The 23,378-nt window shown below is 40.9% G+C and overlaps 1 protein-coding gene across 1 annotated transcript in view; it reads left to right on the forward strand.

Annotated features, from left to right (window-relative positions):
• The window catches only part of IMPG2 (interphotoreceptor matrix proteoglycan 2), a 59,659-nt gene extending 39,924 nt beyond the window's left edge, over window positions 1-19,735 (forward strand). The window contains exons 10-19 of the mRNA XM_030475963.1: window positions 2,193-2,437; window positions 3,053-3,135; window positions 6,848-7,172; window positions 7,714-9,476; window positions 11,214-11,433; window positions 12,668-12,878; window positions 15,301-15,489; window positions 15,633-15,831; window positions 16,697-16,776; window positions 17,666-19,735. Coding sequence (XP_030331823.1) covers window positions 2,193-2,437; window positions 3,053-3,135; window positions 6,848-7,172; window positions 7,714-9,476; window positions 11,214-11,433; window positions 12,668-12,878; window positions 15,301-15,489; window positions 15,633-15,831; window positions 16,697-16,776; window positions 17,666-17,678 — 3,328 coding nt within the window. The 3' untranslated portion in view covers window positions 17,679-19,735. The remainder of the gene's footprint in view (window positions 1-2,192; window positions 2,438-3,052; window positions 3,136-6,847; window positions 7,173-7,713; window positions 9,477-11,213; window positions 11,434-12,667; window positions 12,879-15,300; window positions 15,490-15,632; window positions 15,832-16,696; window positions 16,777-17,665) is intronic.
• Window positions 19,736-23,378: the final 3,643 nt, after the last annotated feature.

A 23,378-nucleotide genomic window follows, 5' to 3' on the forward strand; every position in this document is an offset into this window, starting at 1 on the left:
TTTGCTGTGTGCTTCTTAAAATTTGTGTTCCCTGTAGAACAGCAAAGCAAATTTGTTTAAGTTAGAAGACTTAAAGGGAATTGTAACATTGATTTAACAGGTTTTGCTGTTGTATTTTGTTTTGTGCCTATATTCAGCTCTCCTGAGGAGGACAGGTAAAGACAACTTTTTATAGATACTGTTATAATACAAATGGAAAAACATGTTTAGCTGGAGGATACAGGTTTGGGGATTTGTAGTTTATTTTATGCAAGACAGTTATCCAGCATAAACATTATGTGAGGGGGTTCTACCAGAAACTGCAAGTAACTGATCTGATTATCGATTAACCCAATTTGCTTATTTAAGTCCTAATCATTAAAAAAAAAAAACCAAGAAAACAAAAAAAACCCCCAAACAACAACAACAAAAAAACCACTAACCAAAAAACACTTGGGGAAAATATTCCTAAACACAAGTCAGCTACAGGGCTAACCTGGGTATAGGAGTCTCTTCTGTGAAGAGAACAAAATTGCTTTACGATGACTGAAGGTCTTTATAGTCTGCAGGAAAGTCTTGACTAGATATAGGATTATTATTGTTACAGAAATTACAGTAGATAGGAAAGCCACAGTTCTCCAGCAAAGGCAGTTGGATCAGCTACTACACATCTTAGCAGTAGCTTTATAAACGTTCCTTACAGAAAATGGTATCAGTCTGGACTTGTTTTTGTCAGACCTATGCAGGTTAAGCATCCAAAATTTTCCTCCTTTAAGATTTTAAAAATTCACAAGACAGAAAATGAACTGCAGCCTTTAACTTACCAGATATATTGTTTTGTTTTGTGTGTTTCTCTGCAAAGGCATAACTGTTTTCCACAAACAGTTTCCAGAGAATGAGCATTTTAATTTTAGAACATAGGTTAGAAGACACAAATCTCTTCACAAACAATAGCAGCTTAAAGCCATCCTCTACTACACTACTGCAGGCTAAGATGCATGCAGCTATTCACAAAGGCTGTGTTCCAAGCACCAGATGTTTTAGCCCTTTCCAGACAGATGATGGTGTTGCAGTTATTAGTTAGGAATTATTAACTGCAACTGACAGCACAGTTGTATTAGATCTAAAAGTTACTTTTGAGGAGCATACTGTATTCCATCTTTGCTCTGCCTTTTCACTACTGCTTCCTTTTTTATTTCCTCTGCTGACAGTGAGTGCCCATGGTGAGCCTATGGTAGGCTCATCTCAATGACAGAGCCAGTAGCAAAACTCCAGCAGGCTCCCGGTTTTAGTCAGTGTGTTTCCTGATTATGTCTCCATTGTATCTGATGCTGGGGCTTTACAGACTTCTCTGAACAGAGCCACTACTTTAACAATCCAGACCAGCTCTGTGGAATGAGGAAAACCTGTCTTTGGAGCACATTTTTCTAACACTTCATAGATTACTTCATTTTCTTGCTGTGCCCTGTGTAAACACAAAATATGTTCTATTTTCTAAAGCTCCCTCACGCTTTTGCCCAGTGTATGGTAAATCAGATTGCTGCCTACACTGCCATGTGGAAAAGACCATCCAGACATACTCAGGAAAAGAAAATTAAGCAAGTGGGGGAGCTAAGCTGCACACAGACGCAACACTTGAAGAATAAACGATCAAATGAGTCTAGAAAAATGTTCCCAATTATAAGCTGTATTAAATACCATTTTGTTGCTATTAAAGACACAATGTCAAGGAGATTGACACTGCATAGTGACAGTGATCAGAGCTCCCTCTTGCTACTGTAGATTACTACTATGTACAGCCTGTTTTTCCTGGCTGTTTTCATACCTCAGACCCATTCCCATCACTGGCATGATCTTAAAATCATCACACTGCTGCATGCTGGTGGGCCTATTAATAATGCTGGGAGAAGACCAACATTGTGGTCTGCTTGTGTTCTGTCTACCACTCACTAGTAGAAACAAACACAGGGCTGGGACCAGACCATATGCCAGGTTCTGGTAGTCTTTTCTTGAGAACTTTGTAGTGGTGGAAAACACAAGCAGCCAAACACAGGTGTGAAGAAATAATTTTTATTCAGAATCCTTTAAAGCAATAAGTTTTATATTAAAAAAGGTACTGACATAGAGTCTTAGGAAAAAAAATCATAGTGTTTGCTATACATTGGAAAACCTTGCATCTCTCATCTGTTCTCTTTCTCTTTGTACAACTGAAGTGGGTTGGAAGTTCACTTTGCTGTTACGTTTGATGGAAAAGCCATCAGCAACACCACCTGGGACCTGATTAACCTTCATTCCAACAAGGTGGAGGATAACTCCTTTAAGGACATAGAGGATAATCCAACAGTTGTGTACACCATCAGTGATTTCCAAGATTATATTGCTGAAATCCTCCAGAAAAATGCCTTGCTTGGAAATACTTCCTTGTCTTTAGACCCCAACTCTCTCCAGCTTACTAATGGTGCGTATTAATCATGGTGCATTGGTGGGCCACACATCTGAAGTTTTATAAAATAAATCTCAGATGAGTGAATTATGCAGCTGCCCTCTGAATAATTAAAAAGAAGCAATAAAAACAACTGTGTTGCAGCTTGTTTTGCTCTGATCTTAACCAGGGCAAGACATTGGCAGGGGTATTTAATTCTTACTCCATTAGATTAGCTTCTTTTTTTCCTTTGACGCTGAATTTTGTGGTATGAAATTTCAGTAGTGCTTCCAAAAATTAACAGGAATAGAAGGAGAAATGTGGTTCACATGATGCATGTTGCACCAAGATGACCTTCAGCTTAGTAGCCTTGAGCAGCACAAAGGAAATACTTGGTTTACTGTTGAATACTCACCAATCCTGCTAGAGGTGGCAGAGGAGTGCTGTCCACCCTTATGTTCTCATAACTACTCTGTACTTCCTGTTAGTGAGCTGGGGGCATTTCCAGAAATGAAATCTCACTGGAAAACAGTCTGAAAAGATTTTACTCATGAATATGAGGTGGGGAAAGGTTTTTCAGTTAGTCTTCCAAAACAGCTTCCTCACACTGCTACTGCAGCCTTTATATCCCAAGTATTTTTATTTCCACAGTGAAGGAAATATTACACCCTGTACCAGAAGACCCATCCTGGATTACCGAGCATTCAGTTGTGCTGGAGCACCCAGAGTTCGATGTAAGTATGGTTCTGAGCAGTGGCCTTTGGACACATTTGAACAAGTTAACTCAGCAAGGCAGAACTGCAGTCAGCACCCAGAGTTTCTCTATCCTGTTGTTCATGCAGAATATGTAGTAATGAAAGCACACCTTATACTGGAGTAAAACCTCTGGTGAAATCTCTCATCTGATAATTTGGTATCTGTTACACAACAGTTTTCTGTTAGCATCTTATATTACATGACAGTACCGTGTTCCCAGCTGTAGAGCCAGGCCTTGCTTCTTATGTTTGGACTGTAAATTGCTCTAAAGACATGATTCTTCCCACAACACTACCTTTCTTTGGAAAGCGAGAAATAGACCTTAGCACTAAAGCTGACTGTTAGAAGAAATAAACTGTTAAGTGTCATGTGCTCCTTTTGTTACTGTATTGCTTTCACAGAAAATTCTCAATTCAGTTTTAAAATTATCTCCATTCCCTTAACATCAGCAAAGGAAACACAGAAAAATACTAAGCAGTGGTTTGTTTCTTTTCCCCTTGAATTTGTAATTATCTGCTCTGATTATCTCTGGAACAACCCAGGACATAGACTGGAGTTCTCCACTGGACAGGAGACTTAGTATCCCTGACCATGTCTGCACAATGCAAAGGGACTTTAAGAGGAGATACCAAGTCAGGTGTCAGTGACACTGAGATCAAGTCAATTTGTTCTGCCAATAGCTAGAACTGCTGAATGGTGGAGCGTTGTCTAGTCTTAAGGGTTTATCCAGCAAGTTTCTTTTCTGCACTCTCTTGTGTAACACAGATGTGGCTTCCAAGAGCTCAGCTGGTGCCAAAAAATCCAGATCCACCTATGCTTGATGATAGATTTTCACTAAGTTTATTATGAGATAATGTTGTGACACATTTAATTTCAGGTCAACTTCTGAAATCTTTATGGAAGCAAAATTCACCGTTACTTCACAGAACCCAAATATTCATGTTAGAATGGTTGCAGATATAATATCCTTAATTTCATGCCAGTATTCCCTAAGTAAGTTCTAAAAGCTAATCACTGATGTCTAAAATGCAAATTCATATGGATTTGCCATAAATGGCTTAAACATGGTGTGGATAAAGATGAATTTAGGTTAACTTTGAGGACAGGGCTTTCTCTTATATAGAGCTATCTAGCTAGATTGAAATGTTGCAGATGTTTACTTTAGTAAGACAAAGAATTCTGCCATCTTCGCATTCTATCAGTGGATACTCTGACAAATGTGCAGGCAAGAAGATTTTAGAGTAGAGGTAGCTTTGCAATAACAAATTTTAAACCAGTTTTAGGGAATAGTATGTAAAAGAAACATTTCTGTTTTCTAATCATGGACTACGAATAATAATGTCATTGTGTCTTCAGACAAAACCTCTTAATTATGTAGAAGATATCAAAAAACCTGCTGTGTGCAATCTGCAATACACAGATAATTTGGGAAGTAACTTTAGATAAATTTAAGAAAATCGCAAACATGATTAAACAAGGCTGAAATGATTAGTCAGTTACTTCCACAGATGTCAAACCTTTATGGTTCAAGTAGATACTGTTAAGTAGAACTGTCACCTCTGAAAAAGAAATTTACTGGTATTTTTCTTAGCTGATTTGAGAATAAATGGATTTGTATTATCACACTTGTATTACTCGTGCCATAATGTGGGGCTGTCATGACTTCACCATCTAATTGCTAGCAGATGGTACCAACTAATCATCAATTCTTTTCTTGGAGTTTTACAGCTCTCTTAAAAAGTGAGGAAAAAAACAAGTCTAGTTTTGAAATCTGTATCTTTTTGCTATTTCTGTTGAGCTGTAACAGGTAGAATGATCTGGCTTGCTGAATACAATGCCTTTCTGGCAGCAGAAAATGGAAAATCAGGGAGGGGGTTCTGTGTTTGCAGTCATCTGTCATATTTGTAAGGCTTTCAAAAGACATTAGCAAAAACCAGAGCTTGCCAATGTGATATTAAACTTGTTAATATAATATATTGCACTGTAACAAGAATCTTTGGATAATGTTAGTTGTCATAGGAACATCTATCCACATTCAAATAAATGATGAAGTGCAATCCCTGGCAAGTAAACGCTCACATAAAAGAAAGAAGTATTGAGAAGCTATTGCTGCTCGTCCTTATTCATTCTTTATGGAATTTATATGTGTAATTTGTTTCTAATTTTGCACAATAACTTTTTTTACAGCTTAATTTATAGTGGTCAGTTTTGCCAAGAAAAGGTAATTGCTGGAGCACATGTCTATATGGTGCATATATACTTTTCAACTGATTGTTACCATATAAATTAAAAAATGTGAGGAGTCAGTGGTGGCATAATAACAGCTATAAAAATGTGATCAATACAGGTAGACAAATAATTTAATAAAGAGATCTGAAATGGCTTGTTTCCAAAGCATTCAAATACAGTTTGAATGAAGCTGAAAGTTTGATTCACCCAGGTTTCAACCAGGAATAAAATTTCAAATTGAAAAGTATTTGGACTCTTCCTGTTATTCATGCTGGTTAAGTAAGAGATTAGACAGGAATGGTGAGCTCCAGAAATGGTTACAATGGTTCTGAACTGCAATAAGTATTACAGAAACCTGTGTCCACTGCCCACTGAACTAGTCACCATTGGCAATTGGTTAGTTTTTAGTAAATTGCTGCTGCTTTTTTTCATACCCCAAGTGATTTTTTTTGTCCACATCAGACTACTGTACAGCACTGATATATGGGCAGGTAGCCACATGAAACACTAATCCCTCAGTTTTAGGCTGTCAGCTTGCTTTTGTAGCCTTAACCAAATAACTTAATCTCTTTATTGTTTTTTCTCAATATAATTCCCTCATGAGACACAGATTAATATTCAAAGATGAAATGTGTCAAGTATTGTAACTGTAAACCAAATAATGATTGGGGTATGGAGTAGTAAGTAAATGGAGTGCAAACTGAACATTTACAAACAAATTCTTTTTCACATTTCAAACAATTCATAAGATCATGGTGCATGTTCTTTGTTGTTCATCATTACTGCTCACAGATGATTTATTTTCCTGTACAGGCATCTCGGCTTCAAGACTAAAGTTATTTCAGGTTCTAAATGCTCTTCTTTACATTATGGGCTTTGTTTCCCTCCTGGGTTCTCATGCCCACGTACTAAAAGATAACAATAAATGACCACATGCATACATTCATGTTCAGTTCCTAAACTGTTTATGTGTCATGGTAACTATAATAATTACTGTATTGATTATGCAGCTGATAAATAATAGCTGTTCAGAGCTTTTCATGCTTTAGGAAGGCAGGCATTTATCTTTGGTTTAATTAGAAACAGACAGATCCATTTTCTCAGTAAAGGAAAGGAGATGGGCTGGGTGTAGACGGTAAATCTCTTAGTACCCTAAGAGAAGCTGCACTCCAAACAATCCAAATGGCTTCTTTCCCTTTTTAATGGACATGACTGGACATGAAATGTATGTCACAAGGATGTGCATTTTACATGTACATTGCACATGATTAGCCAAGGGTGTATATTTTCCAATCCTCCCAGTTTAGCCCCTCCTGTTGCTGTCCCTTACTTTCTCTCAGAGACAGTAGTACCAGATTTTGCTGTTGGCTGCTCTTAACACCTCTATGTGTTCAGCTCAACACAGACAGCCAATGCTTCCTCTGTAATAGTGGAAATATTAATAGTGGGTTTATGTTCCAGGACAGCACCTTTTTAGCTGAACGCCCTTCAGCAGATGAATCAACTGTCAGCAATACCTTGCCCTTTGATTTCACCAAACCAGATTCCACTTCAGACAGTGAACAGTCCAATGACAATGAAATCTGGCCAAGACCAGGAAATCCGGACTCTGAGGCCAGTTTGGCACCTGAAGCTCCGCTCTCCTCAGAGACTGACGTCATTTCTTTGCCTGATGGGCTGAATTTAGAGGATATGAATCCAACTACTGATTTGGTCACTGCACCAGAGTTAGGGCGTGATTCTGTGGACTCTCTGGAACGGCTTTCAGTCTCCAATTCTTTAGATGGTAAGTAATGCTATTGACTGAAGCTTAAAGTTGGATGCCAGTGTTTTCTGATACTCACCAAAGGTATAGTTCACCAGAATTACTTTTCAGAAAGGTCTAAAAATTTGGATGTCTTTCCCTGATAGTTTTTACCTTTCCTGTGTGCATGTGTCCAAGAATAATAAGCTAAGGTAAAATGTTTGTAACAGCTAATAATGCTGTTTATCCCTTCAGGAAATGGTACCCACATGATACTTGTTTAATTTAATACAGAAGTATTTTCTTACCTCTTCACTTGGCCCACAGAATATCTGAATGACACGTGGGAGAGGTCACCGGGGTCCTTCCGACTTTGGCATACAAAGGCTGGGATGTATCACAGAATCATAGAACAGTTAGGCTTGGAAAGGACCTTAAGATCATCTAGTTCCAACCCCCCTACCATGGGCAGGGTATCATGGAAACATGTTGAATACAGATATGCAAACAGTAAAATTAATGTAATTTGACACATTTTATCATAAACAACAACTAACTAGAAATTTATTTTTATGGTTTGAAGATACTGGTCTATCTGAAGACCTTTTGCCTTTGAGTCCTCCTCACCTCGTGCCTGAAGAACCTCCGTCTGCAGATGATTATGCAGTTCCTCTGCTTTCTGCACCAACAGTGGCCTCTTCTTCAGTCATAGAGACTGTTATTAAAGAAACAGAATCTGCTGAGAAAGAAGTAACTCGAGGTAGTCCTGCAGACAGTAACAGTGCAGACTCTGTGTTGCATGAGCCTGTGGAAGAAATTCCTTTTCCCTTAGAACACCACCCTATGGAAGACGGAACTGATATATATTTTGGAGACAGAGTTATATATGATGATGGGTCTGGTTCAGCTTTTGATGGTTCAGGAAAAGAAATAGAATCAAGTATTTGGCCTTGGGAAGATGCAACACTGGAACCAGTTTTCTACCCTGGTGCTGACAGCTGGCTTGAAGATGACAATGAGTCTTTGCTAATTAGAACTGATGATATTCCTGAAGGCATGATCTTAGACTATATTCTTAACTCTAGGAATAAATTAGAAGATAATCCTTCCAAAGAGGAGAATGAAGGTATGGCCAATCTAAAAGAAGATTTCCTTGATGAATCTGAAATATTTGTCTTTCCAGAGACTACAACTCAGCAGGTACCTCTGTTACAGACAGAACAGCCATCACCAGTGGAACCATCTACACAGACACAAACATTGAGCATGTACGATTCTTTTGTTACGCCATCCTTGGTTTTGGAGCCTTCAGTGGACCATTCCTTTGTCGACATGCCAACTAAAGAGGCCCCTGTCTCACCACACAATACAGCTCTGTCTGTGGAAGATACTCTCCTTGCATCTACAGGGACTGTCAGTATGGAGGAGCCTGAAGAGTCCAGTACAGGTCAGAACATTATTTCTGAAGCAGTTGAACACCAAAATGAAGACAGGACAATGACAGAAGAGCTACTCACAGTGGAGCAGTCAGATGTAACAGAAGCTGCTACAATAGGCCACTGGGACACAAGCTCCTCAGAAACTATTCTGACTGTAACCTTTTCCATGGTAAACCCTGATGCTTCCACGGTCAACCCTGATGTTTCCATGGAAGACACCGATGCTTCCACAGAAGAGCAGCAAACCCTAGATTCATCACTGGCAGGCCAAGACACTACTGAGTCAGCAGTGAAGAAACCTGCTGATGTTTGGCCTACTGACAGAGCACTAGAAAACTCATTAGATCAGACAGTGCAATCAGCAACGCCACCTGTCACTCAAGTTGTGACTGCAGTTCCTTCTGTAATAGATCAGACCACTGTTCTAGAGGGCTTTGCTGGACAGGGTGGCACAGAGCACGATGCACATATTTCCATGGGCTTCAGCACTTACGTAACAGTGAGTGCAACAAGCAGCACTGTTGAGCTTCCCTCCCATCTCCTTCCTATGGGATCCACGGCGCCATCATCTGTGGCTACCTCAACAAAGCTGGGAGATGAAACTACAAGCGTCCTGGATGTTTCAGTAGACCTGGATCGTGTGAGCCCTGTCCACTTTTCTCCTGAGCTGACTGAGGAGGGAAGGAGCATGACTGAAAGTCATGTGGAGCTAACAACTCATGTCCAGTCCACAGAGATGGCCAGTGTGGCTTGGGCCACACGTGAAAATGGCTATAGTACTCCTGTCCCCTCACGAGCTCTAGTGGTGTTTTTCAGTCTCCGGGTTACCAACATGATGTTCTCAGAGGACCTGTTCAATAAAAACTCCCCTGAATATAAAGCGTTGGAGCAGCGATTCTTGGAACTGGTAAGAGTCACTTCTATCCTAAATACCCATTAACCAGATAGGACAGAAATGTTGGTAAATAATAGCTTGTTGGCTCTCTTTTGCAGAGAGCAACTCAAGACTGGTGTTTAGAGATGTTGTCTGTGTCCATGGGAAAATTCTGCCTGGAAATGGGCAGTGGGCTGGGGTGTGTTGTTTGTCTCTCAGTCGGTAGTTTCTCTAAAGCGTAACTTTTTAGCACTGTGGGCCGCATGTTCTGCTGGTGTCGATAAATGCAGCAGTATAGCTGAAGTCACTACGGTGCTCCCCCTACTTGCTTCCGGAGTGCTCTGTATTCAGTCTATAGGGAGAGAAAAGTAAATAAATTGGGGCTGTGATGAGGTAACTTTCCTGTAACACATTCAACCCGTCCTAAATAAGAGGTAGTTACCATAAAATCATAGAATGGGTTGGAAGGGACCTTAAAGATCATCTAGTTTCAAGTCCCCTTGGCACAGGCAGGGATACCTTCCATTAGACCAGGTTGCTCAAAGCTCCGTCCACCCTGGTCTTGAACACTGCTAGGGATGGGTCAGTCACAACTTCTCTGAGCAACCTGTGCCAATGGCTCACCACCCTCATAGTAAAGAATTTCTTTCTGATGTCTAATCTAAATCAATCCTCTATCAGCTTAAAGCCATCCCCCCTTGTCCTGTAACTTTCCATTCCCCTTTTTCCTTTCACCCTTAGAAAAAGTCCCTCTGCAGCTTTCTCATAAGGCCCCCTTTAGGTACTGGAAGGCTGCTATAAGGTCTCCCTGGAGCCTTCTCTTCTCCAGGCTGAACAATCCCAATTCTCTCTGCCTGTTCCACAGGAGAGGTGCTCCAGCCCTCTGATCATCTTTGTGGCCTCCTCTGAACTCACTCGAGGAGCTCCAAAATCCCTCTTGTGTTGGGGGCCCCAGACATGAATGCAGGACTGCAGGTGGGGTCTCACCAGAGCAGAGTGAGGGGCAGGATCACCTCCCTTGACCTGCTGCCCTCGCTCCTTTTGATGCAGCCCAGCATGCAGTTGACTTTCTGGGCTGCGAGCGCACACTGCCGGGTCATGTTGAGCTTCTCATCAACCAACACCCCCAAGTCCTTCTCCTGAGGGCTGCTCTCAATCCATTTTCCACCCAGCCTGTAGCTGTGCTTGGGATTGTCCTGACCCAGGTGCAGGGCCATGCACCTGGCCTTGAACTTCATGAGGTTTGCACTGGCCCATCTCTAAAGCGTGTCAAGTTCAGGGAACTAGGCTGTTCCTAAATCGGCTGATGGCTAGCAAAGCCCCACGGGGGTTATACAGCAAAAATTGTCAAATTTTAACCAGGAAATTCTCCGCTCCTGACTTAAAAGAACATTATTGTTGCAGGAGGTGAAGGGAGCAAAAGAGAGAGAGGGGAGGGAGACTTGTGTGAAGGAAATACCCTGTGAAATAGCGAGCGTGCCCAGTGCTTTGGTCAAGGGAAAGCATTATGTATGTCCCAAGAACCGTATTTCCGAACTGTAGGTTTTTTAGAAGATGCCTGCAAACTGGGATACTCTTAAGAACTGCCTGAAGTACTTGGGCTCTTGGCAGGCTGCCAGCACAGGCGTCAACTGGGTAAAGTTTTAATGCCCTTGCTGTGGGATTTGGATAAAATAATTCAGGCTCCTGCTGTCTGACACAACGCCAGTGCAACTGGCTTGAGTAGAGATTCAAAGAATGAGCTTTTCTGTTGTGTTCTCTGTGTTACAGCTGGTGCCCTACCTCCAGTCAAATCTGACGGGCTTCCAGAATCTAGAAATCCTCAACTTCAGAAACGGCAGCATTGTGGTGAACAGTCGAATGAAATTTGCCAAACCTGTGCCTCGGAATGTCACCAATGCTGTGTACATGATCCTGGAAGACTTTTGCAACACTGCGTATCACACCATGAACCTGGCCATCGATAAATACTCCCTGGATGTGGAATCAGGTGAAGATGGCAGGGAAATGCGTTTTACTGCAAGGGGTTTAGAGCAACTTCAGCTTTAAGGACTTAAAAGGATCCCAGCAGTTCAGACACAGCCCAATTGCTTTTCACAGGCTGGGCTTTAGAAAGATAGAATTCAGACAGACAGACAAATAAACATCTGTTAAGGGACTGAAGAGATGAAAATCAAAGTGGGACCCAGACTAAGCAAACTGTATAGGGCCCACATAGAAATATGGGGCCAAAGTTGGCAGATGTAATACTCTGCATAATGCTGCTGCACTTTCACTGGGGATCAAGAGGGAAGGCTACTCAGCAAGAACAGTGGTGTTCATCTCTATTGTACTTAGTTTCAGTAAGGTCAAACCTAGTTTGAGCTAACTCCATGTGGTTATTCCTGCAGGTGGTAGCCAGTTTAACTGCCGGGTGGGCATCTGCACAGGCAACAGCTGCTGCCTCGCTCCTGTAGCAAGGCCTTGGTTGTACTAAAAAGTTACAGGCCCTCTTATTTCCCTCATCTGATACAGGGAGAAAGTTCTTCCCCTTTCCAAGTTAGCCAGGGGTTTACCATACAGGCAACTCAGAAATATTTCCTGTTTTAAGGTTAGAGAAAAATAGCAGTGCTCACCTGTTGGCAATTGGTAGCTGTTTCTTCTGGGGTAGCTCACTCATACAGATAGTCTAATTAGCACGACAAATCTTCCGATATTGATCATTAACTGTATGCCAGCCTCTTATGCTTGGTCCAAGTGAGGTACCTCAGATGTTACAAGCTTGTGTTCCTTGCAGACAAAAAAGGTAAATCCCAGCACAAGAGGTGGTGAGCGCCTGAAGCCCCTTTGCCATTTTCCCATATGCTGCCTAGGTTTTCTGTAACAAGAAATACTGGAGATCAGCTGTGTTTTACTCATTTGCAAAATACAGTTAGAGCAGGCAGAGAACATCTGAGATACTGCACATTCCAGTAAGAAAAAGAACACTTTATACTTGCTTTTTCAATTGGCTTTGTGGGTGGTCTTAGTCATGCCAAAGACCTGCAATGTGCAGATAGAGGAATGCATCCTACTGCTTGTTCATCTTAGCAGAACCTTCTGTTTTTCAGGAAGGACACATGCTTGATTTTGAGGGATTATTTTAACAAAGAGACCATTACAGAAAATGGCAGAAGCCAGCCAGTGCTTTGCCTCAGTTAAGCTTCTCCTCTATCATTAGTATTTTCTGCTCTGCATACTCTCAGGTGAACAAGCTGATCCCTGCAAGTTCCAAGCCTGCAATGAGTTCTCCGAATGTTTAGTAAATCGCTGGAGCGGGGAAGCTGAGTGTGTCTGCAATCCTGGCTACCTGAGCATCGATGGGCTGCCATGCAACAGCATTTGTGATCTGCAACCAAACTTCTGCCTGAATGATGGGAAGTGTGACATAAGCCCTGGGCAAGGGGCCATCTGCAGGTAGGTCATCCTGCTGCGTGAAGAATGTGCTGCCTGTATGAAAAGCCCTTGCTGTCTCCTCTCTCATAGCATTTTATAAGATTTGTGCAAAATACTCCAAGATTATGTGTAATAAGTGAGATGATAAGGATTATCATTCATGTTATGCTGCTGAGTGGAGGTCCCACTATTAACAACGTTATATATATACTCATATATATATGTATATATCAGAAGTGAAACATTAAGACATTTCTTTAATAGAAAATAAATATCAGGAAATAAAAACAGCGAGGAAAAATGGTATTAATGGAACTCAGCTATTCAAGTCACCTTCATTGAGCTTTGGGGACAAAATGAATCTCCAGAGGTTTTCTCAAGTAGGAAACTGTTAGATGTCAAAACATCCATCACAAAACTTACTTGTTATCTGAAAGACATATTCATACAGCATAAATATATGAAAAATAGTGTTCTTGGTTATGAGAATATCATAAATCAGTGGCCATTTGGGAAAAATTATGTGTGATTCATAAGAAGATTGCAGAACCCTGGTTCAAAGTTTTGCTTTTAAAAAGATATAGATGCATTTAAACAGGATCTCTGTGTTTTACAGGTAAGGGAAAAGACTTAGGACAAGATACTGAAAAACTGATGCTCCCTCTGACATTGCACTTATTTTTTTTCCTTCTCAAGCAATATAACAGTCTGGTTTGAAAAACAAAATATACCTATCAAAAAAAAGATAGCAGACTTATTGAAAAAAATATTACTACTAATAGTTATTATTTATGTTCCTTCAGGTGATTTAAAATAAGTTTACCTAGAACACCTCTGAAGTCAATTTTAGAGTCCCAGCAGTTACCAGGCAAAATAAAAATGCTTTTAAAGCTACACAAACAGATGCTGTCCCAGATGTATTATAAATGGTATAATATTTGTAAAGTAGTGTTAATGACAAGCAGGTAAGTATCTGAACTCAAGCATACTCCAGCCAGTATTTATTAAGAACTTTTTGAAAAATTTAAAGTATTGCTTACTACTTTCAGGAACTATTTCAGATACTTATGTTTTCGGATACTTATTTCGGATACTTAATTTACTGAAGTTTCTTATTAATAAGGTTAATTGCCTTGAATAGTGAGCACACAATTCCTTGAGTTTTTATAGAAAACATGCTGGAGAGGGGCTCTTCATCAGGGACTGCAGCAATAGGACAAGGGGTAATAGGTTTAAACTTAAACGGGCGAAGTTCAAGTTTGATATACGGAAGAAGTTCTTTACTATGAGGGTGGTGACGCACTGGAACAGGCTGCTCAAAGAAGTGGTAAATGCTCCATCCCTGGCAGTGTTCAAGGCCAGGTTGGACAGAGCCTTGGGCGACATGGTCTAGTGTGAGGCGTCCCTGCCCATGGCAGGGGGTTGGAACTAGATGATCTTAAGGTCCTTTCCAACCCTAACTATTCTATGATTCTGTAATGCAAATATGCTTTTAATGGTATATTTAAAGTCAGTATTAAGGTTCTCATGTTCAGAACTAGAGGCAGGTACAAATACTGAATGCTGTCTTGGGCAACCATTCCAAAGATACAATCTTGGACACACACTTCTTTCTAGTAATTTATTTTCTGTTTTTATTTAACTAACCATTGTGGAGTTCACACCACTATAAACATTCTGCTTGTTTAACACACCTTTGTTTGTGTTTACCTTACAAGATGATTAAGACAACTTGCTTTCTACCTTTACAGTGTTCCATGTGTCACGTGCAAGGCTCAATCAAGGCCTAACTTTTTACTTAGGCTAAACACCTTCTAGTTTTAACACATCACAAGACACTCTAAATTGCAAAAAAACCACAGGCTTCTTCCATCACAAATGCAATATCTTTTTATTATTTTACTTGTCTTCACTCAATTCAGTAGTTGGGGTTATTCAGCCTGGAGAATGCTCGAGGAGACCTTAGAGCAGCCTTCCAGTACCTAAAGGGAGCTTAGAAGAAAGGTGGGGACAAACTTTTTAGCAGGGCTTGTTGCAATAGGACAAGGGGCATTGGTTTTAAATCAAAAGAGCATAGATTCAGACTAGATATAAGGAAGAATTTTTTTACAAGGGTGATGAAACACTCTATCAGGTTGCCCGGAGAGGAGTAGATGTCCCATCCCTGGCAACATTCAAGGCAGCCTGACCTAGTTGAAGATAGCCCTGCCTGTTGCAGGGGGGCTGGCGTGGATAACATTCAGAGGTCCCCTCCAACCCAAACTATTCTATCATTCTATACGAAAAAGGCTGTTCACAATAATAAAAGAATGTTGGTGCTTGAACACACAGAGGTATCTACTGAGACGCCTTAACTGAGGGCACATCATACAGGAAGTTAAATACATTTACATTAACTAAAGCTTTTGCTGATGTTTAATTTCCCCATGTTTCTTTGTTGCAGGTGTCGTGTGGGAGAGAACTGGTGGTACAGAGGGGAGCACTGTGAAGAATATGTGTCTGAGCCACTGGTTGTGGGTATTGCAATTGCTTCTGTGGCAGGATTCCTTCTTGTGGCATCTGCTGTCATCTTCTTCTTGGCCAGGACCCTTCGAGGCCAGTACACAAAGAGTGACACCGAGGACTCACAGGGGTAAGTGACACCATCTAATATTTTAAAACACTTCTGCTACAAGAACAGGATGTACAGGCACTTCCATATGTCAGGCTTCCTTAATCTGCCTGCTGCCCTTCCAGGCTGCAGAGAAGATCACAGTTTGTTTCTTGCTCCCTCAGGCAGGGTGACAGCCTCTCGTCCATTGAGAATGCAGTTAAATACAACCCCATGTACGAAAGTGACACGACTGGCTATAGCCATTATTACCGGAGATACCCACAGCTAACGTCCTACAGCTCTACCAGTGCAGAGACATCCACAGACTACAGCAGTGAAGAGATCAGGCACATTTATGAAAACAGTGAGCTTACTAAGGAGGTAAATGACTTTGTTTTCACAGTGGCATGGAAAAGATCATGTAAACAATAAGCTTACTTCACACTTGTAAGCCAAGAGGTGGGCCCACTCTTTCCCCAGTGTCTGTGCTCTAGAGAAACAGGCTGCAACTATGGCTGCTGCAACTACTTAAGGGAAGAGAGAAAGGATTCCCTTCCCCATTTGCTATTAGGTACAGAGAAGGAAATGGGTGTGTTCTGAACTGTAATGAATTTCACATGATGAAGGAGCTGACTTCTTAAACAACTTCATGAGAGTTGGGGAGGTTTGTGCCAACTACCTTATGTAAGAGTAGTTACACAGTGAGAACCTGGTGCATCCAGGCATTTCTACAGTTTTGTTGTTTGGTTGTTTTTTGGTTTTGTTTTGGTTTTTTAAAGTATACATATTTCTATAACCTGCAAGTTAGGTCATCTCCTCTCCTTTCTTCCTGTATACACAGTATCCAGGGTTTACACTAAAGTGGCTAAAGAGAAGGGATTTGCATCTAAGAACTAACCACAGATCCTTAAGCAACTGAGAGGTGTGAATCCAGCCTGTTGCTGGGCTTTTAGGCAAAGAATCTATGAGAGATGAATGGTTTGTAACAGCCTGCTGATATGTCTCACTCTGTCCAAGCTCTGGTTTTGATTTAAAAGTAAAGTATTACTGGATTCCAATGAAGTGTTTCACTTAAAAATGAAAATAGCATAAAGACAAATTTTAGTATTGGGAGTGCCCCTTTTCAAACTCTACTCCTTGAATCAGCAAAACATGGGAACTTTGTTTTCCAAAACCTGTAAATCAGTTATTTCAGTAGTATTCTAATTTCTGTTATGTACTTACAGTTGTGTTTCTTGTATTCTAGGAAATTCAGGACAGAATTCGAATTATAGAGCTCTACGCTAAAGACCGTCAGTTTGCAGAGTTTGTCAGGCAGCATCAGATGTGAGTGAAATGTCTTGCTTGGATAACTAACTCCTTTGCTGTTTTCTTATGTGCCCTTTACTACATTCTTGTATTTTTTCACATCAAGGGTCTAGAAATGCTGGAACACTAGCAGTTAAGATTTCAACATTATTTCTGAAGAAGTTCAATCCTTTGAAAGTACTTAAAATAATCAGTGTCAAAAATAGATAACCCCAGAAGGTATGTTAAAAGCATTGAAGAGGAATCCCAGAATTAATGGGTGTTGGAGAAGCACTGACATTAATTTAGGTCCTTGAAAGCACAGACTGAACCTTCTTAACTCTTGTAGTGCAGTTACTACTGCCTACTGCTCTATTTAAAATAGAAATTTTAAAAGCATGTTTATCTTGAGTTCTCAAGACTTGGCAACTAACCATAACCCAACAGATCACTAGTACAGCCCTGTCTGGTATGATGGCACCTACTAGAACAGAAAGCTTACAGTTCCAAACAATTAACCAAGCTGAGCTGTGTGCTTTGGTGAGAGCCAACCATGGAAAAGGCCATCAAGGAATGAATTATTAGCATACATGTTCTTATGAACTGTGCTCTCCCTGTAGCAAGCAGCAAATTACAGCTAACTGGGGTAGTTTGAAAGATACTATGGGATCCTTTTAAAAATAGCTACAGCAGCAAAAATCTAAGATCATCAACTATGGGGTTTTTTTGGTTTTGGTTTTTTTTTTTTTGATTGAAACTAACAGCAGTTCACATTTTCCCATGTCAGTTGTTAATTTTTTCACCTTGAAAAGGATCAGCAGCTAGATTTTCCACAGCCGGAAAGTAGTAAGGGCTGTCTAATACAAGCCTTGAATCCAGTATTTGAAAGAGACTAACTTAATCATTGCTTCTCTGTTTTTTGTTTCAGGAAGCTGCTTTAAGAAAAAAAGAAATCAGTAGAATACATGTGGGAGATAAAGACTACCTTGTTGCCATAGCAATGGGCTCAGATGTAACTGCAAAGTTACTTATAGTCTTAACATTGCATGGATGGATACAGATGTTTTCTACATGAATGGCTAAAATCTACAGATGTCTGTTTATCTCAATTACTTCTGGCTTTTCTGTGTAAAGTGACGTTTTTAAGAGGTGATCAGAAGTGGCAGAGGTTATGAAAGTTCATTTTTCTTTAACTCTGAAATGGACAGTGGAAGTTTGTATACCAAGGCAAAAAAATCTTCTCAGGTAAGAGAAGATACATGCACGACCAAAATAAAATGCACATTTAAAATCCCTCTCTGGCATTTATCCCCTCACTGGAGGCTACTGTAGTGATTTCACAGGTATACAGCACTAGTGAAAGAAATACTCTGTGAATGATTTGTAGGGGAGGTGATTGTGCTAGAATTACGTTAGCATTATTTTAAAGCATTCCCATTATAAATGCAACCATAACCTCACCGGAAAAATTGTTCTTTTGTACAGATGCCTAAGGTACATTTTGTCACTGGCATTAGCAAAGCAGAGTGCAGCAAGGCTCTCCGACAACACGCACCACCGCTGCCTGTCAGTGACCCCGTGGGGCACCTCGGCAAGGCAGCACAGTGCTGCTGCAGCACAGAACCCTGTTTTGGAAGCCAGGATGGTTGGTTCTCCAGCTGTTCCTGGCAGACACACAAGTTGGGGCATAAAGGGCTTCTATCAAACAAATGTTCTGTGAAGCTTAAGTGACTAACATTGACCTTTTTTATGTAGACAATTTGTTTGATATTTAAAGTTAATACACATTATTTATTTGTTGTGTATTTCCCTATCCTTACTTTCATAATGGATTTAATCGTTGAAATAGAAAGATGAATAGTTTAATGATGACATTTGTGCCCTTTGTGCCCATCTTTTTAAAAAATGTTAGTGTTTACTCAGTGTTCAATTCAGCCAACTGCTTTTTGAATTTTCTTTACTGAACTGGGCAATACCCTGCCATGAGCTGTGTTTCAAAATCAGGCTGCAGCACTGAAGTGTATGTATATTTGGTAGACAGCAGCACTTTCCTATGGAGAAGGAAAAAAAATGACAGTATTCTTGGCTTAGTGGAAGTCAGCGTAGAATTCCTTAAACCAAAAACGCCTGAAGCATTTTAAAATAGCTGAGTTGAGATGAGGACCTCTGAGGTACAGAAATGGAGGTTTATCTTCAAGTTACAAAGTGAGTTCTGACCATGTGTTAAGGTGGGCTCTGTTCAGTCAGCCGGTGTCTCTCGTTTAAGGCATTCACGTGGCTGTCAAAGTTAGGGTACTCATAGCCTCACATTAGCTTTTGCTAGCAAACAAGGCCAAGTTATTTGTTTTTTCTACAGTCTAGGTCTTGGCCCACATGTGCCAACAGCCACCTGATACTTTTTAGAGTTAAGTGACAGTGAGAATTACTTACTTGTCTATAGGCAGCTTAGCTAAACAAGTGAATGTTTCAGTGCAGTTCTACATCTTCTGGAGAACCTCACTGGATCACTTGTGTAGTATCTTCTTGTCTTGAGTGGCAGGGAATGGGTATCAGAGCCACACATCTGTCAAAGAAATGCTTACTTAAACCACTGCAAACCCAAATAATGCAACACAGCAGGAAGTAATATGTGCAGCCAAACACCATTGTGACGAGAGCCCCCATTCTGCTGGGTGACCCAAGGGCTCTCAGAGCAGCTGGTCCAGAGTTTCTGAGGCACAGCCCACTGCCTCCTGGCCCTGCAGCAGCACAGCTAAGCCATCCTGGAGCACTGGGGGCTGTGATTATGGTAACTGTACAATGCAGAGAAGATCTGGGCTCAGGGTAGGCATCAGCTTGTGACTTGTCTCTGTGCAGCTGGGCTGCCAGCCCTGGGAGCCTTGGTGCTGCTCCTGCTAAGCACAGCAGTGGATAGTGGCTGGGATCAGGCATGTTTTAAAGGTAGTGTAGTATCTGCTGTGCACAAGCTGAGAAGGGTCTTGGTTTCACTGAGTATGAGGTATTTCAGTGCATATACAGTGAATCTTTTTGTGTGTGTGTATACATATGAACACAATGGTATTGTATTTTCACTACAATAAAAAATTATTTCCAAAATATTTTTTCTATAAAATTAATGTTGAGACTACGAGCTTGATATGAAGACAGAAGATATCTTAACCATGATGATTAGTGCATGTAGGATCAGAAAGTTTGTTGGGTTTTGGGTGTTTTTTTTAAACAGAGTTTGCTAAGCTGTTAAACCTGTTCGCTGACAAAGTGCCAAATGTAGTTCATTATCACTTGCAAGGTTATATTCTGAAAAATTCATGCTGGAAAGCATGTAACTGAGTGATTTCCTTTCAGTTAAGATCTCTGCCCATTTTGAAGATGTTTTGGTTCTAATCAAAGAGCTGAAACATGGTATTAGTTAGGCGATCTTGAAGTCTTAAAAAAGAGTCAGACAGACTGTATAGCATAGGAAGTGTGATGGGACACTGTTACTCTTTAAATATCAGTAGAAAGCACACAGGAATTTCATGGTACTTTGTTTAGAATCATAAAATCACAGAATGATTTGGGTTGAAAGGGACCTTAATAATTATCTACTTCCAATCCCCTGACATGGGCATGGACGCCTCACGCTAGACCACGTTGCTTAAAGCTCCCTCCAATGCGTTTACTTGAAGTGTACTGTAACACTAGCAGCAGTTCTGCCTTATCTTTCCACTACTTGATCCAGTTTGGGAACAGGTGCTTTCTGTTCTATATAACATCCATCCATTTGCTTTGGGTTTTCAACTGAAAAATATAAAAATATCCAAAGCTATTTCTGGGCCAGTAAAGGAAATTTTTTCATTTGTCAGTCCAAGTGGGAAAGTTTTGTTTTTGCCACATTCAACACTCTCCTACTGCAGATTATTAATGACCCCCAGGAATTTTAGTTGCATTCCTGTCCTCTTGGCCTCTTGCCCATGCTGCTTCTCACCCTCCTTGCTTGGTCACCCACTGCACTTAGCAGTGGGAAACGCACTCATGGCAGGCAGCTCTGCCTGGAGGATGACAGCAGGCTGCAGGACTGAAATGACAGCTTGCGTGAGGTGCTACAGCTGTTCAGAAGCAGCCAGCTGAACGCCACCTCAAAACCTGTGCCTTTAGTGCTCCTGAGTTTCCGATTCAACACAAAACCAGATTTTGACTCTTATGTGTTTCAGGATGAAAAATACCCTCAATACTGGAATTTTGTGGGACACATGCCAATTTATTATCTTTTAAAAATCAATTCTACCATCAGCATATCTAAGGAGTATGTTTCTATATTAAATATAGAAGTTGGAGCAACCTACACTTAAAGCGTGACCTTTTAAAGGAGACCCCCTCCTCGCCAAACCAACAAAAAAAATCCTATCTGTCTTGAATCATTGGAGATTTAAATCTTTTTCAAAACTCTCATATTAAACACAAATAGAGTTACTGTTAACTGGAGTTGCAACTGCATCTCCACAGCTGATTACCAGATGGGGAAACTATGCCTTTCTGGAAAGGCTGACGTAGCTTGAACAGAAATGAAAGCAGGAACAATAATGGATACAGCCATACATCAAAACTTTATGCAGCAACATGGGCATGTGGCTGGATTAAGAGGGCAAGGGAACAAGCAGACTCTCAGCAGTGAGCAATCTCAAGAGTGAAATACCTTCATCTACTCATGGGAGACAGCTATAGGGGAATTCACTCAGCTCCACCTAAAGAGGATTACACAGTGATTACATGATCTCTTGTCCCAGAAAGGATGGGAGATGCAAAGCACTTCGAGCAGCAGTGTGGGGCTTGAGCCTCCCAGCATGACCTACAGGTAACTAACTGCTGGCTGCAGTTCACTGTTCACAGTTCCAGTCATCTGCTTAGTTTGAGAGTGGCTGTTGTTCCCGTCCCTATGTGGATCAGAGACCTCTGATCCACAAAAATGCTTTCTACAGTTCTCCAGCTTTTTCTTTTTTCTGTTTTCTTTTGTTATTTCTTAAAGTTTTGATTTAAAAAACCCAACAATCTAAACCAACAAACAACAACATAACAAAAAAACTTTCCATCACGTACTCTTTCTGGATTTGCTTTCTACTTGCCCCCCTTAGGCAGAGATGGAAACCCACTCCCCACCACACCAGCACTTATAATGTCAACTTATGTGTACCTGCTTTAAAAACCAACAAGCCACACAGTGAAATGTCCTCCCAAGGCTTGCAGTGAACATGACAGGAAGCCTCATTCCTGCAGAGGTTGACCTTTCAAGAGTCAAATCTTCTGCATTATGCATATAGCTCATGATGGGACATGCCATGTCTAATGCAACACTGAATACACCAAGCTAAGAGAAAGCAGAATCAGAGTGTAGATAACTGAAGAGCAAGGCTGATGGTAAGTGTTTCAGGGTCATCTCTCAGCACACCACATGACTCCACTGACATTTTTGAAAGCGCAAAGTAACGGCTTTGCACTTACCTGCCAAGAAAAAAAGGAAATCGAAGCTGCTGGTAAGGCATTCAAAGCAGAGAACCAGTCCGTGATTTGCAGGCAGCACAAGGGGTCACTGAGCGTAGAAAGAAGGAAGAAAGTTGTGTTAGGAGCAACAAAGTAAACGAAGAGGTTATTTCAGGTTTCTATTTATGGAAGAGGAGAAACATCTCATAATCACTTTGACATATGTTCAAGTCAATAAGCTACTCTTGGCTGAGTATCCTTAATATTGCTTTGGAAAGGGGAGGGCAGAACTCTGACCATTCTGCCCAGTCAGACCCTCTGGAACCTGCCACTGCCATATCTAGAGATAATGAGGGAGGAAAGATGAAGTACACCATACATATCTGGCAAAGGAGGTTAACTGGAAAATTTTAGTTCTGAAATATTGATGAGGGATGTGCGTGACCAAGCACAGCTGATGTTCTGCAGCTTCACTGCTCAGCACCTATGCGAGAACTGTCTTCTACCCAGTACTCCCAGCTGTCTGTGAACACACTTGTAAACCATCAACTATTCCTCTCCAGATGGAGCATTGCACAGTGTCCCATTGTCGTCATATAAAAACCTGATGAGCTGCACTGACCAGTATGTTCCATAAACATGTCAAAACTTCCCACTGTTCAATTATTTGTGTGCAAAAACCAGATGATTTTACAACATGAAAAACTTGAGCTGGCAGATCATGGGAAAAGCCTAACCTTTTCTTGTGAAAACCCAGGAACAGTAGAAGAGCTATTCAGCCCTGTAATACAGAAAAACAAAGATGCAAATTATTCAATCCTCGTGTGAATCTCTCATGGATATTTTTAAAACCAGCTCTAGTTAACTCGGCCTCTTGATGTATGGTGTCAAAATGGTCATGCACAGTCTCTGTTCCACTCTGGGAAATGGGAAACCTCAAATCTAGCAATGATCAGTCAGCAATCGGAGGACACATTCAGAGATCAAATCTGAAAACCGGAAGTATCCAGTTTGAAAGGTCAGACTATGCAAAACCCACATGCAAATTCATTCTGAAGAACGCACCTGGTACAGCAAAATACAATTACTTACTCTTTGATAGGATTTTTCTAAGATCATCAGCTGTCTCACTCAGCTCGAGTTACTTGATCATTTCAGGACACCGTGCTTGCCTCAAAGCCCTG

The sequence above is a fragment of the Strigops habroptila genome, chromosome 2, assembly GCF_004027225.2.
Source record: "Strigops habroptila isolate Jane chromosome 2, bStrHab1.2.pri, whole genome shotgun sequence".
NCBI classification, from domain to species: Eukaryota; Metazoa; Chordata; class Aves; order Psittaciformes; family Psittacidae; genus Strigops; species Strigops habroptila.